This window comes from Aulonocara sp. 'chitande type north' Nkhata Bay, linkage group LG3 (genome assembly GCF_057382095.1).
Source record: "Aulonocara sp. 'chitande type north' Nkhata Bay isolate Kocher_YH1m ecotype deep benthic linkage group LG3, A_spYH_male_GT1.1, whole genome shotgun sequence".
Taxonomy (NCBI): Eukaryota; Metazoa; Chordata; class Actinopteri; order Cichliformes; family Cichlidae; genus Aulonocara; species Aulonocara sp. 'chitande type north' Nkhata Bay.
This window is the reverse complement of record NC_141346.1, coordinates 30,644,125-30,666,102: the sequence shown is the minus strand read 5'-3', so window position 1 is coordinate 30,666,102 and position 21,978 is coordinate 30,644,125. Positions and strand designations below refer to the sequence as shown.

Here is a 21,978-nt window from a genome sequence, read left to right as displayed (position 1 = left end):
AATGGAAGATGGTGGCCTAGTCTGATGAATCATGTTTTCCGGGTTTGCGCGTTGCTCACTTGGGGAATACCTGGCACCAGGATGCACACAAGCCCACTGAGATAATGTGATGCTCTGGGGAATGTTCTGCTGGCAAACCCTGGGTCCTACCATCCATGTGGATGGTGCTTTGGCACATAACACCTACTTAAGCCTTTTTGCAGATCCTATATTCACCTTGCACAGGGACTCTATTACCACCTCCAAACCCCTTTTCGCCATAGTCCATATTGTTGTTTTTGAGATCTTTTAGCTGACTTCACTTTGTCTAATATAAAAATTTGGTTGATGAAGTATTTAAGCTAAGCAATGAGGACTGGGGCAAATACTGCATAACACAAAGAAGAGCAGTAGTTTACAACCTTACAGCAGTGAGTGGGAGCAGAGGCAGAGCAGAAGACGTGAAGGTCTCACTTTCAGTTTCACTGTCAAATGATGGCTAAATGCCTAAATAAATAAACAAATCAGGGATGCCATCATGAAAAACGTAAGAAATCTGATTTGAGAACAGTAAAACATTTTTAAATTGAGTAAAAGGACTCCACAGATCAGATATTAAATGGCGTTCTACCAGCTTTGGTGGACATGTCTCGGTCTTAGCAGCTGTTATGCTGTTTGTGTTTTGATTAGAGCGTCGCTCCGCCAAACACAAACACACTTTTCACACAGCTGATTAAGTTGCTTACCAAAAATACAAACCGCAGATTTGTACCGTCCACATATTCACGTATGCTCAGTGCCCCTTAAGTACATTTACAGCAAGTAAATCAGTCTGCACTGTATTCCCACTGCACCCATATCCCCCTCGCTCTCTTCTTTTTCTTCCTTTATTTGTGCTTTTCTTCCTCCTTTCTATTCTCTGCTTTTCTTTCTTCATCTTTTCTGTTCTTCTTTCAGTTTGACCCCATGATTCTGCTCTTCACAGCATCCATCACGCCGTCTACATCACCCTCATTTTCCCTCTTGTTGTTTCTTGTTTTTCTCTTTCCTTTTACCTCCTTGTCACCGTCCTCTCCTCTTTTCTTTTCACTCACTCTCATCATTATCTCGAACTTTCTGGCACCTTAATTTCTTTCTCTGTCTCTGATGTTTTCCTTCTTACGTGTTCTTTTCCACCATCCCCTCTCCATATTTGTTGGGATTTACATTATTCTTGGGTTGATATTGTTCATTTTCGCTTTTGATTTCAAGCTCTATTCTAGTCTAGTTTGAAAGCACATGTTTCCACATGTGCAGAACAGTTTATAAAAATAAAATTAATCATCCATACAAGCTCTTTTTTTCTGCACGTAAGTGCTTTTTATCTGACATTCACACTTCAATGAATACAACCCAGGGTTCAGTATCTTTCCCAAGGCATGCAAACTGGAGCAGCCAAGAATCGAACCACCATCTTTCCAATTAGTAGATAACCTGAGGTACAGTCACCCCCAACAGGCACCAGCAGGTCAGGAGTGAAACCAGGAGCACGTTTGTAAGTAAGTAAAGTAAAATTTTATTTATATAGCACCTTTCTAGATAAAAAGATCACAAAGTGCTTCACACAGGGATGACGAAGTATAAAACAAAAACAGACAAAAGTTAACAAAATGTAATTCTAAAAAGATGTGTTTTTAGTTGTTTTTTAAAAAAAGAACGACTGAGTCCACAGATCTTAAGCTCAGTGGGAGAGAGTTCCACAGTCTCGGGGCCACAGTGGCAAAAGCTCTGTCTCCCTTAGTAGTTTGTAGCTTTATCAGACATCCACAGGGTCAATCACAGCACGCTGTGATTAAGTCTCCCCTCAGGGCTAACAGGGAAGTGTTCAGTAACATCCTGAGGCGTCTAAGGAAGAACTTGCCTTAACAGTTACCTGAACTAACACTGTGAGTCAATGTGATCTCAACATTTGGTTTCTTGGAAAAAAAAAAACTTTCTCAAATGAATCGCACCTTACATTTAATATCATCATCTTTCTTCTCGGTTTTGCCTTTCATCCTCCTCCCCTTCATTTGCTCCCCTTCTATCCTTTCGTACTTTCTCCTTGCTCTTCTACTTCTTTGCTTCCCCCGTTCAATTTTTCCAACATTTCACTCCTTCTACTCACTTTCTTTTGATGCTTTCTCACCCTCATCACCCCCTCCTTCCCTGCCCAATGCCTCAGTTTTACCCTCCTTCTCTGCCACTAAAGAAATGGAGGTGTAGAGAAGAAAAAGGAGGTGGGGGAGTGAAACCGCAGGACCACCTGAAGAGTGGAGTGATGAGATAAATATTCAAGATTCATTATCATCCCTGTGTGCACACAAAGCCGACCCACACATATGTTCCATGCAGGCTGCTACGGTGCGGGGGTCACGCTTGTCGTTTTTTTTTTTTTTTTTTTTTTGGGGGGGGGGGGGGGGGGGTGATTTATGGTACGTGTGTGTGTGTGCGTTCTTGTGTGGACGAGCCAACGTCAACATCATGGTCGTCTCTCGGTTGGTGAGGAGCGCTGCTGCAGCGTTTTCTTTCCACAGTTGCCGCGGTTACTGTGCGTCAGCTTGCTGTCCATCAAACGGGGCTGCTAATTGGCCAAAAGGCCACGATCCTCATCCTCCCCTCATGAGTTTGGCTTTTCTTCACTCTCTCCACCTCTTCGTCACATTCGTTTGTTTTTTCTTTCTTCTGTCTTGAGTTTCTGCTCTTCTTCCATCCTTTGTGCCTCTCTACTTTTTGCTCTCCATCCTCTTTTTTTCGGTTGTATTTTTCTTCCTTTTAGTTTTAATATGAATTGCTTCTCTTGTTCTCTTTTCTGTGGGTTTGTTGTCTCAGAAGTCAAATTAAATATCTCTTTTGGCTTTCCACTTCGTCTCATCCCTCCTCTGTGCTTTTGCCTAGTCTCGTCCTTCTGCTTTGCTCCTCTTTCATTTTCCTCTGCTCTCATCTTCACATCTCCCCTCCTCTCCTCTGCCTCCTCAGTCTTTCCTTCCTCTCCTCTTACAGCCGAGGTGACTCCAAGTTTACAGTCATAAACTTTTGACGTTAGCTTGATATTTTCATTTTGCTTGGAAGCCGTGAAGATTTTCCTCATTTGGTTGTGATGCAGAGAGAACAACCAATGCTTTAGAGTGTGTTAGTGTCTCACTAAGTGTGTATGTGCGTATGAATAATGAATTATTCCTAAGTGACCTGCTTGCTTCCCAGTTTGCCCAGTATTCTGGATTTCCATTCTCCACTCTTGAGTGGCCCGGCCCTGTACTTAAACCCTAATCTCTGCATGTGTGTGTGTGTGTGTGTGTCTCTGTGTGTGTGTCATGTTTTCAGAGGACAAAAATGTGTCCAAACGTCATCTTGGCCCGATTAAGGAGCGACTGTCCCTTCACATCTTGAGGAAACTGGGATTGGTACCCGAACATGTGGAAAGCAGACCACTCTACAGCCCGCTCCAACCTGACATAGAGCAGGTAGCACGCACACACACACTGCACTTGTGTGTGTGCTTAAGTTCTTCTCAGTTTCATCCTTTCCCGCTTTTTTTTTCCTGAGCATTTTCTTACCTTTTGTTTGCTTGTCGGTGCTCTCTGTCAGGGGCGTCTGATGATGTGGGTTGACCTCTTCCCCAAGTCTCTGGGACCACCTGGACCGCCGTTCAACATCACGCCACGAAAGGCCAAAAAGTAGGAACACAAACATACAAATATGTCAAGAAAGGCAAATCCATTTCCCGTTCTGATAACCAAAACAAGTCAGTCAGTATCTGAGGTAATTGAATCTTTTTTTTTCAGGTTCTTCCTGCGTTGCATCATCTGGAACACCAGTGATGTCATCCTGGATGATGTCAGCATCAGCGGGGAGAAGATGAGCGACATTTATGTCAAAGGGTAAGAGGAACAAATCATTTAACTTCAAAATAAAGCTAAATAAACTGGGTGAGGGTCACAATAACTGATTCTGTCTTTCAGCTGGCTCGACGGACATGAACACAACAAGCAGAAGACAGACGTCCACTACCGCTCTCTGGGAGGAGAGGGGAACTTCAACTACAGATTCCTGTTTCCCTTCAACTACTTACCAGCAGAGCAACTGTGCGTCGTCGACAAAAAGGTAACAACGAGCCCAAATACAGTGAAGGACCCTGTGTTTGGTTTGAATAAATTAGACCCACTGGGACATAAAATCCACTGTGGTGAGGCTGTGATTTCATGCCATCGTCATGATCTTTAAGACTAAATTTAGCAATCACTTGACAATAATTTATTATGCTGCATATGGGGTTTAGAAACCAACGAAGAGACGAGTGTTGAAAAGTTTGAAAGAAAGGTGTTCTGGGAATACTTATACTGGGCTTTGAAAGTTGTGTTTGGACACTGATACAATTAGGCTACCAATCTACATTTTCCTCTTCAATAAGTGGTGAGTAACTAATGCACTTTCTGTGAACTAACCTTTCAAGTAAATGTGAGGATTCCCATTTGGAAATGCCATCCATCCAGCTTGTTGTAACTTCGCCAGGGTATGATTTTAGCATCTGACCACCAAAGTAGAGGAAATGCAGGGACGAGCTACCCCTCAGTAGTTAAAGCACATGTACGTCATCACCTGTGTCACAGCGCACCACACAAGTAGATTAAAAACCACAGAGAAGTCAGAATACTAGGATACTTTAACTTAAAACCGAGAACGTTCTGAGTGACCTGATGACATTTTTAAGAGTAGTGTTGTTGCTACTATGCTAACTAATCTATGCTTCAATAACATTTGAAATTAATACTATTCCTGAAAATCATCCTGGAGCACAGATATTCCTGACATACTTGACGTTTTGAACATAAAAACACAGGGATAATGAGGTGTTTATAGTTTGTTACAATAATGAAATATTCACAGGCATCAAGGGTTAGGGTTAAGGTGGGATGTACAGAAATGCAGAAATAATATGCAAATTATTATAGAAAATGTATTCTATAGAGCAGCGGTCCTAAACCCCCGGCCACAAAGTGGTACCGGTCAATGAGTCGCTTGGTACCGTGCCGCACGATTTGAGACTTGAAATTTATGGTTTTCAGGGTTTTTATCGTTAACTCGGTTTCCCTGGGTCTTTTCCCGTGTTGTAGTTGTGAGTCTTATTTTGAAAGAACTATTTACATGTTACCATAGTGACCAGAGAGCATTAAGGGGCAGAGGATGTTACTCTCAATGTTGTTGGCACATTTCAGGAGGACGCTGCATTTTTTTGTGTTGGTCATATCATTTTGTTTTGTTGTATTTATCCGCGACACCTTAAAGGCCGGTCGGTGAAAATATTGTCTGACATTAAACAGGTCCGTGGCACAAAAAAGGTTGTGGCTGCTATAGAACAACACATATTTGGAAGGAATGCCTGAGATGTATTGTAATCAGAGATGGGCAGTAATGTGTTACATTAATGCATTACTGTAATCCGATTACTTTTTTCAAGTAACGAGTAAATTAAGGGATTACTATTGCAAAAAAGGTAATTCGATTATTGTTGCTTTCCCGTAAGCACTCTGCGTTACTGCGTTACTAAAACCGTGATTTTTTTTTTTTTTTTTTTGGCAAGAATGTCTCATGACAATGACGTAAGCGAGTGCGACGTTCGTGACAACAGCATGGAAGTACTGATCTTACTTTGAGTTTGATTCCATAAAAAGTGACAAAAACATTAGTGTCCGTTGTGCGTGGGAAGAAAACTTTACAGCGAAAAAAAACCCCTAAACTTCTACGACGTAATGGGAAATTCACAGAGAAACTCGCAGATTCTTCCACTGACCGCAGCACACCTGCACCAGGGCAAACCTCCGCCTACCCCACTCCTGCTTTACAGGTGAAAATAGAGCAACAGGACCGTTAGTCTTTGACTTTATTTATTTTCTGCTGTGTTTCACTTGCATTCATTTGAAAGAGTGAGTGTAAACACAAAAAAACATATTTTATTTTATTGTATGTGCTGGAATGTGCAGAAAATAAATAAATGTTAAACAAATTGCTTCCAGTCAGAGAATGGTGCATATAATTTAATTTTTGCTTGATGCATAAAGTTAAAAGATTAAAACTGATAAAGCAAGTTTTCCATTTGATTACATTTTGTATGGATTATGCAGAAAAAGTAGAATTGGGCTGAAAGATCTATCACTTTATCACCTATTCAGGTTGTAAATCGTGTTTTTAAAAAGTAACTAAGTAACTAAGTAATTAATTACTTTTGAAAATAAGTAATCAGTAAAGTAATGGGATTACTTTTTGGTGAAGTAATCAGTAATTAGTTACTGATTACTTTTTTGAAGTAACTTGACCAACACTGGTTGTAATATACCTTACTTTGTCATAAAGTGATGCAGAAAATTTACAAAATGATTCATAAAAGTTTGCAAATATGCAGAAAATTTGTCTGACCTGAAAATATCCTGATAAAGAAACCCCCACCTCCTTACCCCCATACTCCAGCCTATGTATTGATAACATTCAGTTCCTGCAAACAGACGCACACTGTAAACTTGTTCAGTTATAATGAAAAAAAACCTCGCTACAAGCCCCTTGCTCAGTCCAAAAAACAGCCTCAAATTTAGTTTAATCTTATCACCAGTTAGTTTCTATGAGCTGGAGACATGTGGCAAAACCATCACACCCAAACATGAGCCAGTGCACAAAGTTCGGTCAGGGGGAATTTCCGAGGCGAGGTCGTCCCTCCAGAGTCCGCTAACGAATCTACTGTGGCCTTCAGTTAACAAAAATAATGATGTGACAATTTAACAAGAAAGAGTTGTGAGTAAAATGTTGTTGAATCTTTGAGACTCAACAATAACACTGAGTGAAGAGCTAAAATAACATCACTCCCGAAAACTGGAATAACAACCCGGCTGTCATTTGCTTTTCTTGGCATGAGCCAGAGGCTCTTTAGCCGCTCGCGGCCGACATGTTTTACGACGGCATTCTCTCACTTGCAGCAGCATCTTCAATCAGCGAGCGGCTGAACAGACGAGAGGGAGTTTTAAATGAAAAACTCCGCTGGGCGGAGAGAGCCTCAGCTCGAAAACAGAGCTGCGGCCAGAAACGGAGTTTATGAAGCCAGAAACCTCAGCGGTTGGTGATATAATCACTGAGTCACAGGAACAAATCAGCGGCGCTATCAACACTCTGCAGTCTTGCTGTGTGATGGTCGGATGGGGTGTGTGGAAGGAAAAGTCACACTTGTTGTCTTTTCCAGCTTGATTAGTTCAACCATGTCACCATGACGTCTGTTTTTCTGACTTCAGCCTTAAAATTCAGCCTTCAATTGTAATGTCGATCTATCATTCAGTTTAATGATTAAAATATTTAAATATACCTTTCGCGTTCCCTCACAGCGCAGTGTGATATCTGAAGTGTTCTCATTGTGTCTGACCAGAACTCCAACCCACTCAGATTGACTTGCACATAAACCAAAGGACTGAAAGTCAAGTAGCGATGGAGTTGTCAATGTACAATTCAGTGTGGTAACTGGGAATGTGATTTTTTTAGGCAAATTAATTAAAAAAACAAAAACAGATTAGTCATTTTGGGGAGATTTCCCTGAATTTTAACACTTTGGATCGCCGAAACCTTTGGTGCCTCACCGATCATTTGCATAATGGGAGGACAGCGGATGAAATGTAGCCTCTTGATGCTCAATAATCCAGGTAAAGAAATCTGAAAGATTTGATTCAGTTTGTCTGAACACCACACTTTCAGCAGGAGAAACATTTCCTCACTCATCCATTTGGATGTTCCAATAATATAATTTTGCTGAGTTGATATCTGTTAATAAAATAATGAACAACTAGAGAAACTAGAGACACAGGCATTATTAAGCACCACAGGCCCATTAACATCACTAACAGAGGTCATTAAAATATTTTCCTAGCAGCAGATCAAGTATATTAGTAAGACAGCATTGCTCGCCAGTGAAAGCAAACAAATTTATCCAAACTGGAATATTCTCCATTTTTCTTCACAATCAGTGGCGTTACCTTGGCCTCCAGTAAGGCTGTGAAGGATGTTGGGATTGTTAACCAGGATATGTCTTTCAATGTCGGCAACAAATATGTGCATTTGTGCAACATCTCTAAAATTAGAAACTTATTGACTCAGAGTGATGCTGAAAAACTAGTTCATTCAGGTTAAAATACTGAAAAACCATCAGCTGATCCAAAATCCTGAAGTGAGAGTACTGACAGGGAGCAGAAAGAGAAAGCACATTGACTCTTTTTGATTGGCTCCACTGGAGACTCTTGAGCTACACCCTGTAGGCACACCAGCAGTTTGAGAATATTACCGCCCTTTGAAGCACGACTGACCAATAACATTGCTCCAGTGCTTTTGTTACAGGTGTTTCAAATTCTTTAATTAACTATGATTTTGAAATTGATTTCCCGTGCGTGCCTTGTTTGCACAGATTTTCCATATCAAACTCTTTGACAGTGTTTAAGACATTTACACACCTGTCAAATTTTGCCACTGTAAGTATACTTGTTTTGTTACTGAAATGTGACAATGCCCAAAGAACAAAGGCACACTAGCTGAATTTATTTATGCTGTATGTAGTTCAGCTCCATCATCAACTCAGGACGATGAGTCAAGGAAGTTGGAAAGAAGACAAAACGAATTTCTGCACTTAGCACTCTGGCAACAAAATGACAAGCTGATGGCTGCTGATTGCTGCTGCTAGATACTGCAGCAGTTTGACACACACACCCACACCCACACACACACATATAGACGTCCCACCCTGACTTGTGACATCTGTGAAGTGATAACTTGGATGTATGTAGTTTGTGGATGAAGTGAGCCAAGGAGCTTACAAAGCTTTAGGAGCGACACACGCACACACAGAGGGTGTAGTGTGTTTACTGTAACAGGATGGCGACTACCTAACCCTGGCACATGTATGTACAGACAGAGTAGAGCTGTGGAGACCTGGCTTCTGTGGTCTTGTTCCGCTAACAGTAAATAAAGGTCTGTTGTTCTATTCAACTAACTGGCCTCCGAGTTGTCCCTCCAGATGCTAAGAAAAATTACAGTGGAACCCCGACTTACAAATACCCCATTTAACGAAAAATTCAAGTTACGAAGGCACTGAATGGCAATATTTCTGCCCGTGTTACGGCAAAATGCTCGCGTAACGAAATCCGCTGGCTCTGATTGGCTAAGCCTACAATGCCCATAATGCCTTCCGAATCATGTGACAACCCCTTGGCTTTCGTAATTGCGCTTCGCTGTTCCACTTGAACGACGTATTGTTGTTCTAGTTAGCAATTAGCCTATAGCCTATCGTTCAGCATCGCCTCACTCAAAAGGCGCGATCGGTGCTTCAACTTGTGGGGCGATCGTGGCTCAAGAGTTCGGAGTTCAGCTTGTAATCGGAAGGTTGCTGGTTCGAGTCCCGACTTGGACAGTCTTGGTCGTTTTGTCCTTGGGCAAGAGACTTAACCCGTTGCCTACTGGTGGTGGTCAGAGGGCCTGGTGGCGCCAGTGTCCGGCAGCCTCGCCTCTGTCAGTGCGTCCCAGGGTGGCTGTGGCTACAATGTAGCTTGCCATCACCAGTGTGTGAATGTGTGGATGACTGGATATGTAAAGCGCTTTGGGGTCCTTTGGGACTAGTAAAGCGCTATATAAATACAGACCATTTACCATTTGCGAAAATTTTCGACTTACGAAAGACCCTCGGGAACATTTCGTAAGTCGGGGTTCCGCTGTATGTATCACACAACCACTTGGTGAATGGTTGTTGGAGGTTTCCTCTCTGTCGCTAGGAGAATATGCCAGCTAGCGACAGCTACATCCAAAAAGAGGCGAGGAAGTATACAGTGTCGCACACAGAAAACATATGTGTAATTTCTTCTTCTTTCCTACGGGTGACAAAAACTAAATTCAAATGTCTGCTCTCAGTTATAAAAATGTTCACCTAACATAACATGAAGGAGCAAACTATCCAAATGTATTTGAGTTTTTTCTGTAGCACACTGCAAATATGTTTTGTTTTTGTTTTGTTTTTAATGCCTTTTAGTTCAATATTTTAAAACAACAGTTTCTGGATATGTACTCACTTTGGGAGCCAGCCTCTAGTGTCCACATGAGGAACTACCAGTCCACAAATGTCATCAACTCTGTTATCCAGTCAGTGGGTCAGCATTTAATGGCTTCAGGTCATTTAAAACAATATTCAGCCCCTGAAAGAGGGTCTCAGACTAAAACCTGCTACCCCCTCGACCTGATTGTACTGAGTGGGGGTATGTCCTGCCTCCATGATGCCACCATGATGGCACCGCAACACCAGCATGAAAAGGAATGAACAGATCCTGGGATTATTGCTCCACAGTAACAGACACGAAAGAGTCAGAGGGAGAAAATTAATATTTGCATTCAAAGGTTGCCAAGTGCAACTTTTTGTTTGTGTAAAATCTCCTTGCTATATTAAGTAACAGCAACATGCTGTCGTATTCTGCAAATCACAGAGGGGGGTAATTTTAATTCAGGTGTGAAAAGCCGTACTTTATGTCAGCATAACAAAGTCTCACACGCAGATAAAAAGGACGACTGAGCGAATGGAAAGAGAAAGAGAGGAACTTGATGTGCAGCAGCTGCACAGTGAAGCCCATTAGCACAAAGGTGAGACGGGATCAGTTTCTGTCTGCCAGTGTGGCGTGAATTTACCAGAGGCCATAATAACTATACTGTAACACACACCACGCACACACACAGACTTCCAGTATGGAAGTGGAGATGCAGTGAGACCTGTGTTGATGGAGTGGCTGCAACATCTTTCAGCACAATTTGAGAACATTTAGAGAAGAATGAAGCAGACTTTTAAAGGTAAATCACCTTCTATTATTATTATCCTTATGAAATCTAATTTCCAAGAGAGACCTGGTCAATAGGCAGCAAACGTAACAACAAATTGCATAACAAGTAGAAACCCAAATATTCAGTACAAACCAGTGAGCACGTGTGAATCATATGCAATAGCAGGTCATTAAGAGCGACATTAAAAACAGTAACACTGACCAAAAGATTTATTCTATCGCTCCTTTAAAATAGATATAAAGCTGCTGAGTAGCTGGATAGTGGTGGTAGTGGTAAGACTACACGGATCCCAGGACACACTGATGAGAGTTGGCCTACGGGAACAAGAAGACGCAAGTGGGCAAGTTATGAGAACACCTCGCTGTGGGAATGTTAGTACACTTGTAACCCCAAATTCAAATTTTATTTGTCACATACACAGTCATACACAGTACGATATGCAGTGAAATGCTTAGACAACTGCTCGTGACCTAAAGAAAAAAAAAGACTATGAATAGGATAGGAAATAAATATGAAAATTAAAATGAAGGGTAAATTTAGCAAAAAGGAATAAAATAAAATATAAAAATTAAAGTTAAAAATAAAATAACTGTACAACAAAATACACAATACACAATATAGAAATATATATATATAAGAAATTATGAAGAAATATAGAACAATAACAGCAGCTGTACTAGTACTAAATGGTATGAAGAAATATAAAGTCCAGGGTTGTGCAAGCGGAAGGGGTTACATGAATAGGATGAAGGACCTATGAAATCTTCAATACCAAACACAAATTCTACAGCAAGGGGAGCCAGGATGACGGGTGAAAGGGGAGATATCATCACCTCCACCCGAGATTAAGTACCAAGCCCCAAGTTCGATGGAAGAAGAAGGGTTGAGTGTGAGAGGAACGGACCTGAAAGAGAGTTCATCGGGATAGATAGATATTTTAGTGCTGTCAGCGTTACTCTCGTTAAAATGACGTTAACACCATAACTGCATTAACGCGGCAAATCTCCGTTAACGAGCTTACCCCGCGCGTGGGGCTACACGGCGTCAACGCGTTTGCACGGTTAGCTCATGCTAGAAAACAAATATTATATTAAAGGTGCATGGTTTTCTTATTGTGCCCTCAATGCTAAATCTTAAAATTGCATTATGTAAGCTACAAAATGTCAGGTATACAAAACAATGGTGTTGCACATAACTTGCTGGAAATGTGTGGATGCTACACCGATAGCTACGGTAAAAACTTTTGATAGCTATTGTGAAAAAAGCGCAGATTTGGATTAGATCTTCCCTACACGCACAAAAATCAGTCACACTCACTGATTCCTTTCACCTCTAGTGGACTGGATTCACACAGCGGAGCTCTGTTACTGTTACAGACACTTCACGTTAAAAATGGTTCCTTAAGGTTGGAGTCTTTGACTTTAATGAAATCCCCACCAGTGATGTAGTCAGTGCAGCCATGAGTGGTGACAACCCTCCAAACTCCATGTGATAAACCTGCTGGTACCTCCAGCATTATGTATATTTTTCTCAGCCTGAAATGGACATAGCTGAGGAGAAATAGGTTTATGATATTTAGGTAAACAAATTTATTCTTAATTTTTTTCATAATTTCCATTTCATATCACAATGTATTTGCTCCATATCTCCATATAACCCATTTATAGATGAATTTTTTAAAATATATTTTTTATCTGTAATTTTTCCATGTATTGTTTGAGTTCCTTTCTTTCTTTCAACATTTCTTTCTTTCGCTGACAGCCTTGTCAGCTGGCATGTTTTCCAAGCACCAAGCGGTTGTTTCAGTCTTTAATGGACATAAATAAAAAGGCAGATCTTCTTTCAGGGCTTCTATAACCCAAGTGTTGACCCTGTACCTCTGTACAAGAATAAACAAAATGAATCAGAATTCATGTTTTGAGGATCTATCATTGAAAGAAGGAACCTGGTGTTATGAAATTGCAGCTGTTTCCCATTTTCTGCCTTCTGTTTGTCTGCAGGAACATTTCTGGAGTCTGGATAAAGCCGAGACTAAACTGGCTCCTAAACTGACCATTCAGATCTGGGACAACGACAAGTTCTCCTTTGACGACTACCTAGGTAAAAACCATCACTTTGACTGTCTGTGTTTGTTTTTTCTGGCGTGCCACATTGTGTTTACTGTGAAAATGAGGTGAGGTCTTTAAAAAAAAATCATGATTTATCTCATCCTGTCACATGTCACAGCTGGTTGGTCCCAGAGATTTTAGACCCATGATGTGTGGTAAAAACATAATTGGATTTCCTTCACGAAACTTCAGTGAAATCAAAGTCGGACTAAAAGCCATTTCTTCTGTTCGTTGATTTACTGTAAAACGTGTAAATGGATCCGTATTCTCCAGGTCAGAAACACATGTGCTCGACTTTGGATGGTTGAAATGCACTTAACTCATTTGTGTATGACATTTAGACAGATTTCCCCTCATTTCTGGCTCAAGGTTTAGAGGTAAATATATCCAGGGAACCATATGTGCGATGTACGAACAGCTACTGTGATAACATTTATCTTTAGAATTAGCACTCGCCCGTTTCCACTGTGTCTGCACATTTTACAGCAAGGGAGGGGCTGCTTTTTCTGCTTTTTTTTTTTTTTCTCGAGTCTCAAGCTGTCCAAATTCTGCCTTTCCTTCACCCCTAACGCTGCCCCAGCCCATTCCCTTAAAATAACTTACCACCGAGATTCTCCCCTTTCGCTCCCCCTGCATGGGTTCAGCTTCTTTTCTTTATTTTTGCCAAAGAAGGGAGGATGACAGTCTGTGGACGGAGCGTCCCTCTGCGGTGAGAGAGAAGGAGGAAGATGAGGAATCCAGATTCTGACCTGTTCCTGTCTGTCACCGTCTCGCTCTGCTGCAGCATTTTCTCCCGCTCGACTTTATTCACCTCATAGAGTCTGCGGGTGTGTGGCCACCTCAAAGCATTTTTTCCATGCCTGCCTGTCTTCAGCTCGTCGGCTTGGACCGCCGACTGTTAATCTTCCTGCACGGTGTGCGGGTCAGACACGAGCCATTTTCCTGCGGTTGTACTGTCAAACTGAAGCTAACTCTGGAAAAACACTTCCAGTGGATCTCTGGTCTCTCTTCAGCCCACAACTTAATGTCAACAAAGATCAAACCTTTTACTAGCTACCCTTCACCACAGGGTCGCCAATAATTCACTCAGCGCACGCTCGATAATTAGTCATTCAGAAAAACTGGCTAAACAGACAGCTGAATCTGCTGAGTTTTAGAGATCTAAGCCTTGCTTGCCCCAAAATATCCATCTCCTCCAACCCTGCTTTAACAAATACAGAGTTCAGGCTGTAAAATATTTCACTGCACGAAAAGTGCAGTTTATCGGCTAACAGAAAACTCCCGGGAATTGTCGTGGTTGACATAGTTTGACTTCCTGGCAGATTTATGGATGTTCACCTGGCAGAAAGTTGTTTTTTTTTTCCTCCATTATTTGTGTGATTAGGTCTTTACATCGTCTCATGAGATGTTAAACCTTGAGCCAATCATAGCTTGACATTTTCATATCTAGTACAATGTCATTAGGAAAGAGCTGCAAGGGAAACAACATGAAGAGAAACAAGAGGATATCATTGGTTAATGTTGTTGCACGAAAAGGTGCCCTATCGAGAGTTTACACTGCATGTTTCCCCAGCTTTTATTATTCTGATCCATCAAGGTGGGACAATGAAGTCATTTTTTATATTCACAAGTGTAAAGCTAATGCTAACTGTCTGTGCACCATCGTCTTAAACTGAGTAGCTAAGTAGACCTTTTTGGGCCTGAGTAACTATATCTGCCATTGTGACCTTTTAATTCATAAAAACTTTTCCTAGTGTGAATTTTTGAATTGACCCGTTCTCAAAGAGTATGAAATTAAGCAACAAATGTATGTGTGAGAGCAGGAGAAATACTTACAAATGAAACACTTTTCATCTCTTTGTGAGGTGGATTGTGGGTAATAAGTTTTCTTCCTGCTAAGGTGGCTGTTGTGTCATTGTTGTTTAGTTTAATCTGCTTGGTGGCTTTATTTTTTCACATTCTAACAAAGCCCCTTTTCCATTATGTGTGTGGCTGTCGTCATAGCAACACGTCTGTGCGTCCTGCAACATAATCAATATGCGACGTGAATGCTACAAAATCAATTGATAATCCTGGGGCTGGATCGTTTAGACGTTTTAATGTAGGAAAAAAAAAGGAAAATATCAGACATCAGTATATTCAGCAGGTGTTGTTATCATCATTAATTTATTATGTATATGAGTCTCTGTCTAACTGTAGTGTGCTTGTTTCTTTAGGTCACCTGGTGATGGACCTGAACCACATGTTGCGTCCAGCAAAGTCTCCAGAGAAGTGTACCCTTCAGGTGCTCGACCAGCCACCGGAAAAACTGGTGTCTCTGTTTGAACAGAAGACTGTCAAAGGCTGGTGGCCCTGCACCTGCGAGAACAATGGAGAGAAGATCATCGCTGTGAGAGCACAAACACACACACACAACCATTTTCAACAGGGTGCGAAAACATATAAGCCCACTGCACGCTTCAGGCTCATGAAACAAATTTTAATGATAGATCAAAGTAAACCAAGTCCATGCCAAATGCAAGAAAGTCTTGAAATATTTGTAATTCATATGCCATGCAGTTATTTATCAAACACTGGCACTGAGTATTTTACTATGTATTGACATGAAGTTTAAAATCCCTTAATTCCCATAAAGACAAAGTAAAGTAAACATCATTCAGTCGCTGAGCAATATCCGTTTTACCCACCTGCCAGTCGTGCCTACTTTGTTCTCTGAAGAAAGGATGAGACAAACTGTGTGTTTGCTGCCTCCATTTCAGGGGAAGGTGGAGATGTCTCTGGAGATAGTGACAGAGCAGGAGCAAGAGGAGAGACCAGCCGGCCTCGGCAGAGATGAACCCAACATGAACCCTCACCTGGAGGAGCCTCAGTGAGTCTACACACACACACACTAAAAACCACACACACAAATATAGTTTCTCATTCTCGTCTTTTCTTCTCTCAGGCGTCCAGAGACATCCTTCCTGTGGTTCTCCTCCCCTTACAAGACCCTCAAATACATCCTGTGGAGACGGTTCAAGTGGTTCATCATTCTCTTCATTTTCCTCTTCTTCATTATCCTCTTCCTTGGAGTCTTCCTCTACTCCTTCCCGGCAAGTTTTAGTGTGTGTGTGTGTGTGTGTGTGTGTGTGTGAGAAAGAAAGAAAGAAAGAAAGAAAGAAAGAAAGAAAGAAAGAAACTGTGACTAAGCAGATTCAGGGAGCTTCATTGCAGCAGAGACAGAGAGGAGGCGGCTCCAGTCACACAGGTTTAGAAACTGGTTGCCAGATGGTTGGCAACCAGTTTCTAAACCTGTGTGACTCTAGATGCTATTGAAAAACGAGTAAGCAATCAGGACCAGCCTCCAGCAATCACAGCAACCGACCGGTTGCTGTGATTGCTGGAGGCTGGTGGCAGTTTCAGTGAAATTGATTGCTAAAACCTCAGTAATGCAGGCCTAGAGATCGGTCATTTATAAGCGGTGGTAACCACCGAGGAAGATGGTGGTAATCACCGCTTGCTAGGGAAAAATGCATAATCCCCAACTGGTTGGCAAGTGGTTGCTGGAGATGCTTAACAAGCTGCACCATAACCTTCCTTGCAATTACTTCTAAGATTGCCGCGGCCCCCGGTTTGCATGGAAGACACGGACTTGTCTCCAAAAGCTGTTTGCCAAATGTTTACTGAGCGGGAGTGAAATTGAAATTCGCTTTCATAGGAAAGGTTGTGACTTACCACTGAAGTCAAAAAGACACAACTTATTTTGGTTTGTATCTCACTTTCTTAAATTTCATGGTTAGTTGTCAAGGGATTGCAGACCGAATGCAAACATCCAGCAACCGCTTGCCAGTCAGTCAGTAAATAACAGTTTTTCCTGAGGGACTAGAAGTTGCCGGGGTGCCACCAACCAGTCTCTAGGTCTGTGTGACTGAAGCCGTACACGGAATAACACTGGGAAAATGAGACACGGAGGCAAAGACAAGGCAAAAGAAGTGTGCTGAAAACTAAAAGAACATTAAGAAATTACAAAATCAATGTAAAAAATAAGAAATTGTAAAAAAACAAATTTTGACTCTTTAAATGACAGTTGAGGGGGAGAAAATGAAGAAGAGAAAGCATTAGCAACAAAAAGAAAGGAACTTCCTGCATTATTTTGTGTTTTTCCTCTCACAGAACTATGCTGCCATGAAGATGGTGGGACCATTTGGACCAGCCAAGGAAACAACTTAAGATGAGGAGCATTTGAAGGAAAAGACAAACAGACGTGAACAAATGGAGACAATGAGAAACCACACCACTGTTCTGAGAGTGAAACAAGCACGGATTTTATTAGCCCTTTCTTCTTCTTTTTGAGACTTTTTCTGTTGTCTTCCTGGAGTCATGAGTGATGAAGTCAGCCAAATTGTCAGATCCAGATGTCCTTTGATATAGTCACACCTGATTAGCAGTGGCTGTATGTACGCTTATGTTTGATATGTGTGCATTTTGTGCCTTTACAGTTAGATTCACTTCTGTACTTCTGTGCTGAAAGCGTTTCCAAAGTTACTATCAGAACTCAGCGTGTGCCGTCTGCATCGCCGTCATCCCTCAGTCACCGCTTTCATCTCTCTTCCCGCCTCGCGCTCTCTCTGCTGCCCTCATGCAGGGGAGGACAAGAAGAAAAGCTCGCCGCTGAGTGAGGCTGCGCTCCGAAACTGCAGAAACAGAATTAAAGATCGTGATTTTGATGGTGTTTGATCTTTTTACCGCCCGCTGCTTCCCTGCGAGAGGCATAGTCAGGTCAGGCAGTCAGTTTACCGACTCATGTCAAACTTTATCACTCCAAAAAATTCAATCTGAGGTTAAAGCGTGGCGGGAGTTTTCAGCTATCATTCTCTTTGAATCACCTTTTAATGTTGTTGCCCTGCTGCTTTCAAGTGCAATCAGACTTTTATTTTTAAAATGTTCAGATCAGAGTTAAGTTGTTAGAAGTGAAACATAATATCCAGGCTGGGTGTTTTTTTTTCTTTGATTATATTTTTATTACAGCAGGTCACATACAGGTTGTGTGGGATTTCCCAGCACTTACTGAATACTGTTAAAAACAAATTTTCGAGCTCCTCTCCTTAACTATCAGTTCTTCTCCTTCTTTTCCCTCGTCTTCCTCCGTTTTCCCCCTCCTCCTTCTCTATCCAACCTAATCCCTCTCCTCCTCAGGGTTCAGCAGGTTAAGTCAGGGATTTGCTTTTGAGCCGTATTATTACACAGCATGTTTTAGATAGATGATGTGGGCTGATACGGACACACAAGGACACATTGTGTTGTTGATCCTTAAACCGCTCAAGCTTTAGTGAGCAAAGCCGAACATCGGTGAACGATAAAGAAGAACAGAGTCATGATTTGAAAAATTTTATGTAAAGTCTCATTTTTGCTTATATTTATTATCTTCTTTTCTTTGGGTGCAACCACATCCTGGCTTAGTTTGGTTTGCTCCACAGTGGAAAAGTTGACTTGGACCCTTTTAGTTCATTTTAGGTTCACACCAGCTGGTTACAAGTCGAGCAGGCCTCGTAAATAAAAGTCACATCGACTCACAAGCAGCTCATTTACGTGAGCACTTTTGGTAACCTGTCGTCCTGCCAGGTCAGAGAGGATTTACCTCCAAGCTTCACTACATCAGCATATATCACTGTTTCTGAGAGTAGGTGTTTTTTTGTGTGTATTCTGTTTGTTTGTTTGTTTGTTTTTTACGTTAGCGTATTTCAATGTTCACCTTTAAATGCTGCATTTTTCTCTTTTTTTGTATTTTTTTTTTAATCAGAGATTTGATTCAACTAAAAAGGCAAAAAGTCTCACGAAAACCAAATTCAAAAACCTCTGAGGGTAAGGCTTACTAAAGTGCATTTGATTTATGCTGCAGATACATATGAAATGAAATCAAGTGCTTTATGATTATTTTCCAAGTACTCACAGTATGTTGAGTTTCTGCATAGCATTTAATCTCCCTTTTTGAATGTAGGGAATTAAGTTTTGAAGTATGAATTCCATAGTTTCTGTCTTAATTAGCCAAAGTGTGGAGGACCAAAGCTGCCAGAGAAAGACAAAAGTTAACATCAGAAAATGAATGAATATGGCATTAAATGTAGAAAATTAAAATTATAAATATATAAGCATTATTTTCTTTTAAAAGCTTGTGGATGAAATGCATAATTTCAATTGTTATACATTTTTTATGTACTTATGCACCTTTTGTGTAACTTTCACTTTATTATTTACCATTTATTTTGCTTTTTTAAATCAGTTTACTCATTTTTAACTGTATTTATTTATAAATTAAATGGCAGTGCTATTTTCACAATGATTAATTAACTTTTTGGACACAAAGCCTCCTGGTGTTGATCAACCACGAGGATGATCTTAAAGAAAGTTTCCCAGCATATATTGAACAAATACTAAAAGCCACACCTTGGTGGCCACACTGTTTTTTTTTTTTTTTTCATCATGAAACTGAAATGTAAAATAAAAAGGTTTGAGGGAAAAAAATTAATGGAAAAAATAGGAAAGTAAATAGACTGGTTGTACAGGTAATTAACGAGCATTAAATGAAACCAAAAAAAAAGAAAAAAAATCCTACATGGAATGTATTAGTTGCAATGCGTGTAATGCCATATTTATTTATTAGGTCTTTTTTAAAATGATAATTTGTTTAAATTTTGACAGTTTTAGTCCTCCACTGTTGACTTCCTAACTTTAATACACTAAAAAAACCCAACTTTATTATAATTTTAGTTTGTGAGAGAAAAGAAGGATCAGACTAATAAACTTCAAATTTATTTAAAAAAAAAAAACAACCCACACACACTTTACATTTTTATTCTAAAACATTTCCAGCAGACACAGCTGGAACACCAAATACCCCAAATCTGCCTGACTGTGGGATGTTTAAAGTGTCTGATGGTTTCAAGTTAGTTATGGGGAAGTATTTCAGGTTACTTCTCACTGGCCTGAGGGTCTTCCAGATGTTTATATTGCAGATATTCTTGGTTCATATACAAGTTTATTATAATAATAATGATAATTATTATTATTGTTGTTGTTATTATAGCTAATAAAAATGATGCAAACAGTATAGTTTAGAATTGTTTGAATTAAAAACTTAAAAACTTTTGTAGTTCTGCAGGTCCTACAGAAATAATGGATGGATGAATGTCATCTGCAGGTGAACATTTGTGCGTTTAAAAAAGACCATAATGCTAAACAACATGAAAAGTTCTGTGCTTTGTGTCGTAATGCATCAGATCTCTGTTTAGAGGTGGGCATTATTGTCAATTAAGCAGAAAAAGCAGAATATTTCTTCAGCTTTTTTAAGTTTGTAACTTTTGTTTTAGAGTTTTGAAATACCTTTATATATTGAAGTTCTGCTGATGTTAACAAGTCTTGAAAGGGTGAAATTTTACTGAGACAATCCTGCTTACAGTGCCATATACACTGGTTATTTGAAGTCTCGAGAAGCCGAACATTAACTCAGCGCTGTTTTGACCTGACATTATTCTTCTCAGTGAATGCAACGTGCCTTCAAGTCTTTAGCCTTTAGCTTTGCTGCCTTGTCGTATAGCAACACTAGCTAACACCTTCCTCAACAGGAAACGAAAACAAAATCACATGCTTCTGTGACAGTTTAATGCTGCTTATCTCTTCACTGTTATCTGCAGAAACCAGGGGTTGATCTTGTTCTTTGAACCTATTGTTTTACTCTTCTTGTAAACTGCACTGTGCTTCAGTTTTAGACACAAGCAGGGCTCTGCTGCTGGCTGTGATAAACTCCTGCTGCCAAAAAACTGCACTGAAAAATAACACGCGGGGACTTTGTCATGTGAAAGGACAAAGCCCTTTGCTGTTACTGTTTAATGTTTTGTGGGAGATGTGCACTGAATGTTTTCTACACAAGATATGAATTAGACTTCATAGCTGCAGAGAGAAATACTGTGTGCACTGCATTATGTCTGTATTATCAATAAAACTGCAATCTTACCCTTCGACTAGTGAATTTAATTAGCGAGAAGAAACATAAGCCATGTGTACGTCACATGAAAAAACGTGACCTGAAGTGAAGACTCATACACAATAGAGATGTTTTTAGATTCAGCTTGACTGACACGGTAAGTAGATGTGAGTATATAATTGTTATATCATCGGCTTAGAAATACTAAAACTTACCAGAGTGAGTACTCTTCTCTATAAACAGCTGTCTGTACATTAACGCGAGTAACAGAGTATGACAAAGGCACCAGAGGTCGTCAGAAATTACAGTGCAACCAAAGTATGCAGAAGAGCATCTCAAGCCCTGAAGCAGATTGGCTATAAATGCAGAAGACCACACCAGGTGAATCGGAAGCTGAGGCTATAATTTTCAGAGGTTCACCAAAACTGGGCAATAGAAAATTGGAAAAATGTTGCTGCTCTTGATTTCTGCTTCAATATTCAGATGGTAGGGTCAGAAGTAGATATAAACAACATGGAAGCATGGATCCATCCTGCATTTTTATTATCAGTGCAGGCGGGTGTGGGGATAAGTTTCATGGCACACTTTGGCCCCCTTAGTAGCATTCAAGCATGGTTTGAATGCCACAGCCTACCTGAGAGATAGTATATTAATCTTACTATCATAATATATTTTAAACAATCAGTGACTGGATATGTTAACAGCAAAAAAAACATTATTGATGATCCTGTACTCTGTGTCTCACCTTACTACACAAGAAGATTACTTCTAACTGGATCACATTCAAGCTCACCTGGCCAGTCTACACACACAAAAAAGTTCTGATCGGATCTAATTTCTCCACAATATTTTATTGACCTGAAGTGTCAATACTTTTTATCATATTTTTTTTGTTCTCGTGCTTCGTTGGGGAACAAAATTGATGAAAACCATTGGACAATGAAATTAACACTGCCTGGAAACCCTCTTAAAGGTGCCATCCACGAAGGACGACAAGAAATATTGATCTGATTATTGCAATAAGGAAATTAAACCAGTGTTTACTCCAGCAACATCTGATTTCCACTGACAACT

The 21,978-nt window shown here is 40.4% G+C and overlaps 1 protein-coding gene across 4 annotated transcripts in view; it reads left to right on the top strand.

The window, feature by feature from the left end:
* dysf (dysferlin, limb girdle muscular dystrophy 2B (autosomal recessive)) overlaps window positions 1-20,921 on the top strand; it is a 104,442-nt gene extending 83,521 nt beyond the window's left edge. For all 4 annotated transcript variants that reach the window (XM_086276048.1, XM_086276049.1, XM_086276040.1 and 1 more), the window contains 9 exons: window positions 3,322-3,461; window positions 3,586-3,674; window positions 3,783-3,878; window positions 3,960-4,101; window positions 12,837-12,936; window positions 15,161-15,333; window positions 15,704-15,813; window positions 15,889-16,036; window positions 17,097-20,921. In XM_086276048.1, the coding sequence (XP_086132174.1) occupies window positions 3,322-3,461; window positions 3,586-3,674; window positions 3,783-3,878; window positions 3,960-4,101; window positions 12,837-12,936; window positions 15,161-15,333; window positions 15,704-15,813; window positions 15,889-16,036; window positions 17,097-17,153 (1,055 nt within the window). In that variant the 3' untranslated portion in view covers window positions 17,154-20,921. The remainder of the gene's footprint in view (window positions 1-3,321; window positions 3,462-3,585; window positions 3,675-3,782; window positions 3,879-3,959; window positions 4,102-12,836; window positions 12,937-15,160; window positions 15,334-15,703; window positions 15,814-15,888; window positions 16,037-17,096) is intronic.
* Window positions 20,922-21,978: the final 1,057 nt, after the last annotated feature.